Source organism: Myotis davidii, unplaced genomic scaffold (assembly GCF_000327345.1).
Source record: "Myotis davidii unplaced genomic scaffold, ASM32734v1 scaffold174, whole genome shotgun sequence".
Lineage (NCBI taxonomy): Eukaryota > Metazoa > Chordata > Mammalia > Chiroptera > Vespertilionidae > Myotis > Myotis davidii.
In genome coordinates, this window is record NW_006289087.1 from 3,775,161 (window position 1) to 3,781,665 (window position 6,505).

Consider the following 6,505-nt stretch of genomic DNA (forward strand, 5'->3'; position numbering starts at 1 on the left):
GCAATACATTTATTGGCAGTGATGATTTATTATTTTCTTCTTTCTTTGGTAGAATGAAGAGCTGAGTATCTTATATCCTGCTGCCATTGTGACTATTGATGGATTTAGCCTTTTTCAGTCTCTTCGTGCTTGTCGAAATCAGGTAGCAAAAGGTAATTTTTGGCAAGAAATAGCTAACTTGTGGTGATGTTTGTCTAATTTCATGTAACCTATTTAACCTATGAGTTGCCAGAGGCGAGTGTGACCAGCACAGGAACAACGGGCTTGTTCACGGATTCAGCAAAATGTGCATCTCTAATAGACACGCTTTTCTACCAAGTCAGAATTCAGTTGAATTTTTATAGCTATTTCATAGTTTTTGAAATTTTGAAATTTAGCCCATTATAAACTGATTATCTTGGGGACACTTAAAGTAGTCACTATAGCCCGGCTGGCGTGGCTCAATTTTCAAGTGTCGATCTGTGAATCAGGTCACAGTTCGATTCCCAGTCAGGGCACATGTCCAGGTTGCAGGCTTGATCCCCAGTAGGGGGCGTGCAGGAGATATCTGATCAATGATTCTCTCATCATTGATGCTCTACCCCTCTCTCCCTCTACCTTCCCCTCTCTGAAATCAATAAAAACATAAAATGTTATTACATTTTTTGTGATTTTTAAAAAATATAAAACTTCACTGTACTCATTTAGTGAAGTTGGTTTGTCTAATTTTTGTCTTTGACAGCTGCAGCTTCAGGCAATGAGAACATACAGCCACCACCGTTAGCTTATAAGAAATGGGGTCTGCAAGATGTTGACACTATCGTTGATCACGCTAGTATTGGTAAGCATTACTAGCTCAGTTCTTTTGAAATTTACTTTCTATTCCTTTTGATTGCAGGATCTCATTGATTCGAACTGTAGATTTATTCTTACGTGAAAAGAAAATGCATTGCTTTCAGTGAGGCACGTGGAAGTTAGTTCAGACTTTCACTATTTGATTTGATTTTTCTGCAGACAAGTTTAATCATATAATTTCCCTATAGATTAGTGTTTTTAAAATGTAACCTTTAAGCCAGCAGAATATAGAGAAAAGCAGATTTCTCCTTGAACCAGTATTTGACGGCTCACCGTGGTAGGCCTCGGGAAGACATGGTCGCTGCTGCCAGGAAGTGTGAGTGTCATGGGAAGAAACCCGTGGAATAGGTCCAGGACCACAACCGAATGGTTGTTGGAGTGGACAGTGGGCTTCTGCATTGGAAGCAGGGAGAGGCCCGGCACTGAGGGAGTGCGGAAGAAGGGTGGACTTTAATCTGGGACGGGAAGAAGAAGGACTTGGCCAAGAGAACAGACACAGAGAAGGCATTCTTGCCATGCAGGCATGAGGGTGGAAGCACATCGTCTTCTGGAAAAACACTGGATGCCCAGGAGAACTGGCAAGAGCAAGGCCAAGTATAGAAACAGGAGTCAGGTTTTGAAGGGCCCGGTGTGCTATGCAGGAGGCACTGAGAGCTTTCCCACAGCCACACTGGGAGCCACTGAGGAACTGTGAGCAGGAGCACGACACTATCTCAGCCTGTTAGGAAAACCACTTGGTGGAAGTTCAGAGGTCGCGATGTAAGGGTCAAGACTAGGAAAAGAGTACAGTTGGGAAGTGTAATAATCTTGAGAAGAAGTATAGGGCTCCCGAGTTAAGGTAGTAGAAACGGGTGGAGATGAAGAAAATGCTATTTTAATAATTTTTTCTATTTATCAATGTAATATTTGCTTGTTAAAAATGTAAATAGTACATAAATAGGTAAAGAGAAAAGGAAAACAATATCCCCTTACATTCTATCATCTAAAGATACTTATCATTGGCATTTTTGTAAACATTCGTTCAGAATTGTATGTGTGCCATTATGTATGGTTATGTAGACAGGCTTTCAAAACTAGGATTATTCATACCAACTATTATAGCCCTTTTCTTATCAACATATTATAAAGAGGCTTTCACATCAATTTTACCAAATATACGTTTTTATCAGTGTCCTAATAGAAGACAGGTGACATCTTAAAATAGCATCATTGAGACGGGGTTATTTGCAGAGAAACTATAAAGTGTGAGACCCACCCATTCGGGATAGGGTCTCAGGGCTGGTTAACAGCACAGCAGTTACCCACGCCTAAGAGATGAGGGCCCAGAGCAGCGCCAGGACTTGGGGGTGAGGAATGGGCTCAGCACCTGAGAGCAGGCTCTGTCTCCGGTGCAGGCAGGGGAGCTGGAGAGAGGTGGACAGAGTTGAGATGTTCTTTGCCCCTGCGAAGGGATGGGCTTTTGTTCAGTGGTCATGGGAAGTAGGTATCCTGACCTCATTCTCCTTTCTCTCATTGACCTGCTCATGGGGCTTCCCAGCTGTCTGACCCCAACTGCAAGTCCTCAGGATTGGCACACTGGCCCCGGGAGTGAGCAGGGAGAAAGGGCAGGAGTGTGAATCTAGAGGCCCAACAGTAGATGTTGGACAGATGGTCTGTTTACTGTTGCATAGGATTGTGTGGAATCCTCTGTGTTAACACCTTACTGGTAGACATTCCGTTTGTCTTAACTCTTGTGCTGAAATAAAATTGCAACAAGACTCCAAAGTGTTGAGTTCAGTTCAGGGTAGCATCCCTGTGCTGTTAATTAAACTTTGGAACATTGAAACAGGCTAGGATAAATGAATGGGTAGAAAAATCTGCTCTATTCACTTATCTCCCAGCCTACAAAATGAAGGAAAAAAAGTGCAGCGGACTTTATGCAAAGGTTTGATTAGTTCATTCAGCAAATAAATGAACAAGTGCCTGTTGTGTCCCAGCAGCTAATATTGGTGCTAGAAATACAAGGCAGATGGATGAAGTGTACATTCTGGTGATAAGGAGACAAACAGTATGATAACAGCAGAGTGTTAGATGCATCAGGAATAAATCATCAGAGTTGTGATAAAGGAAGAGGGTACTCCAGGGGGGCCTGTGAGGAAAGACCTGTCCAGGGAAGTGGCGTTCAGACTGAGACATGAGGGTGAGGAGGAGCCAGCTCTGGGCAGAGGCGCCGGGAGAACATTCTCGGCAGAGGGAGCAGCGAAGATAAGATGTAATGGTTCATAGCTTAGAGGACTTACAGGTGCACTTTTAACCTTACAAGTACATTATGATAATTACTTTTGTAGCTTTTAAAAATGACTTCTATCTGTTAAATTGTGCGGTTAATGTCCTAGAGTGGAATTGAAGTAAACATTCAATGGCCTACACTGACAGGTCCTTTCAGTGCGCTCAGGTCATGGCTTGTTGTCGCTTGATCACTAGGTATTATGACGCTGTCCCCTTTCGATCAAATGAAGACTGCCTCCAATATCGGTGGATTTAACGCAGCCATTAAGAACAGCCCACCTGCCATGTCTCAGTACATCACTGTAGGGTCCAATCCGTTCACTGGCTTCTTCTATGCTCTAGAGGTAAGAGGTTCCTCCCTGATCATGGGTAAGGCCGCAGACTGAGTTTTCACCCTGTCTAAAAATGGCTATGGTACCCTAGCTTTACAAAGGTCGAGCAGTTTACGTTGCTAAGTTTCAGTCTAAGCTCATATGAATCTCCGCTTGCTTTCTTCTAAATTCTTTAAATTAACTGAAAGGTACTGAAGTCAGTGTAAACAACTGAACTTTGTTTCTGATGGCCCGAGTTCGTGGTGGGTGCGGTGGTCAGAAGCTCGGGGTGTGGACCAGCCCCCACGGGTTTGCATCTGTGAGGATTGTCAGGACAGAACTGGCTGCCAGCTGTCGTTATCCACATGGTGAAAATGGCTCCTTAAAACAGGAGACAGTTAGATTTGGCAGCTCTTACTTCTCGCTTGAAAAGCAGCCTTCTCAGAATTGCCTACCTACCTTTTTACTTTAGTAAAATATATATATATTTTTAGAAAGACTCTCCTAAAGTACATACCCTTGACCGGAATCGAACCTGGGACTCTTCAGTCCGCAGGCCGACGCTCTACCCTCTGAGCCAAAGCACTCAGGGTTAAAATATATATTTTTTTAAAGAGGGCAAAGAGCAAGTTGTGTATGATTGGGAAATCCACAGCCCCGATATAGTAATGCCATTTTAATATCCTAGTTTAAAAGTTTCAATTAAGTTACAACTAAAAGAGGGAACTCCTAAAGATAAAACGCCAGTGGCTTTGACGTTGACACTTTGATGACATTGCTACCTCCTGGAATAAAGTGACTATACTCCCCTCAAGGAGCTGCATAGGTTCTTGCTATCCAGACTTTACAGCTTTTTCAGACTTTATAACGCAGGCCTCGTTTAGAAAGGCTTAGAAAGCTACCCTGTCCCTTTGTCAGCGGGCACGTGTTCTGTCTTCCAGGGAAGCACACAGCCGTTGCTCTCTCACGTTGCCCTCGCCGTTGCCAGCAAACTCACTTCTGCTCTGTTTAATGCCGCCAGGTAATCGCATAACAATTACATTAAGCCGTCTCTACTTTGTCTAGCCCGGTTTGGGCTTCTGATGTGAGAGTCTGCACTTGGACGCTCTGCGAGCCCCGGTTTTATTCTCACGCTCTCTTTGCAGTGGTTGGCTCGGTTGGAAGAGTAGGCACGAGGAAGAAGCTGTCCAAAAGCAAAAGCCAAAGATGGAGCCAGCCACCCCGTTAGCTGTCAGGCAAGTCGGCCATGCTCTTCTCAAACTGGGGTGGTTTGGGGAACGTTCTGTGGGATTTGGGGTCTTTCAATGAGCTTAGCGGATTCGTTAATCTCATGAGTCTTTGGAGCCTCTAAAAGTCACTGGTTATGGGATGACTGTTCCAGAAGAATGTAAACTCCACGAGGGCAGCGGTTCTTGCCTGTTTCATTCACTGCTGTCTCCCTGTGACATCACAGGGGCTCAGTGTGTGTGTGTGTGTGTGTGTGTGTGTGTGTTGTTGTTGTTTTACAGACACCTGTAAACCTAGCTTCTAAGTCGCAGGAGCATTAACTCTGTGATAGCTGATGAATTTCTTTTTAAAAATAGTTTGGTTTGTCAGTAAGCTATAAAAATAAAAAATAAAAATACTTAGTAATTTCTTTAAAAAAAAAATGAAATGAAAACAGGAGCCCCCTGCATTCAGACCCTCTTCAGAATGCTGGCTTTGCCTCTTTGCTTACCTCCATCCTTAGTGCTGTCAGGTTTGGAGAGGAGAAGAGGTGGTTTTTGCTAGATTTTGTTTTACAATTATTTTTTGTTACCTAATATAAAGTACCACCATGAAGGGAAGTAGAAACACTCCCTTCCCCCTTTTAGATATTCTTCACCTAAAAAGATATAACTAATTATGTTACCAAAACTTATTGAAGTTTACCTCCTAAGGTTTTTTCATCTTATTTTAAAATATGCCACATTTTTAAATTCATCCAGGAATCAGGAAATAAACCAAATGGCCCGATGCGTCCTGAACAGATGTAGCGAATTTGAGCCCTTTGTCTTAGGGACTGTCATCAAAGTGAGCTCTCCTGGTCCTTTCTCAGTACCCTTTACTCTTACTGTACTTACAACTCTAGTGCGATTGATTGGTTACAGACCAGGAGCAGCTTAGAGAGAAATATTTAGAAGGGAAGTTCTCCCTTCAAGCTAATTAACATGGGTATCAGCAAGATGTGATACCTAGCAAAGAGAAAACAGGTTAGGAATAAGAACTTAAAACAGACGGCAAATGCCTGTGTAGGAGCCAAGTTTTCTAACATTTCGCTGGTTGTGAGGGTATTGTTTTCTATGACACTTAATCAAGGAGAGATGGTTATGATGCACTTGATGTTCCCTGAAAAATAAGGTTGTGGGTATTTACATAGAAAACCTATAAAATAAATAGATGTTTTCATTTTATAATGGAGGAAACTTCTTATAGTGCAAACTGTCATATGTAGGTAATTAATTATTAATCCATGCAAGGTTCGTATTTCTCTATGTAAAAGTAGATTCAGCCTATGTCATTTACACATTTCATGATTGTGGTGTATATCTCTAGATTGGAATGTGATTTGAGCTTTTTATTTTCTTTTACATTTCAGGTTTGGGCTTCCAGATTCTAGACGCCATGGTGAGAGCATTTGTCTATCTCCCTGTAACTCTCTGGCAGCCGTAACAGATGATTTTGGCAGAGTTATTCTATTGGATGTAACCAGAGGAATCGCAATACGCATGTGGAAAGGTATGTCCTTACAAACATCCAGGAAAAAAGCTTCATTTGTTTTTTACCCCAATAGTTGAGCAACATGATCATTCTTTAGCTTCTGGTTGATCTGTCTAATCCTTTATGCTTCTTTTTTTTTTTTTTTAACATGAACTGGAATTGGCAACACTTGATCCAGAAATCCAGTTGATATGTCTTTAAGTCTGATGAGCTCATAGGCCCGTCTAACCTCTTTTTTATGTACTTTTCAATTCTCTCTGTCATTGTCAATTCCTAAACTCAGTTTTTTTGCCCCCGGCTACATTTATTCCACTTCACAAGGCCATGTTTGAGTCAGATGCTCTCCCCAAAGC

The 6,505-nt window shown here is 42.3% G+C and overlaps 1 protein-coding gene across 1 annotated transcript in view; it reads left to right on the top strand.

The window, feature by feature from the left end:
* RAB3GAP2 (RAB3 GTPase activating non-catalytic protein subunit 2) overlaps window positions 1–6,505 on the top strand; it is a 49,958-nt gene that overhangs the window by 9,951 nt on the left and 33,502 nt on the right. Inside the window, exons 7-12 of the mRNA XM_015562345.1 lie at window positions 53–152; window positions 722–820; window positions 3,298–3,446; window positions 4,355–4,434; window positions 4,559–4,648; window positions 6,031–6,170. Coding sequence (XP_015417831.1) covers window positions 53–152; window positions 722–820; window positions 3,298–3,446; window positions 4,355–4,434; window positions 4,559–4,648; window positions 6,031–6,170 — 658 coding nt within the window. The remainder of the gene's footprint in view (window positions 1–52; window positions 153–721; window positions 821–3,297; window positions 3,447–4,354; window positions 4,435–4,558; window positions 4,649–6,030; window positions 6,171–6,505) is intronic.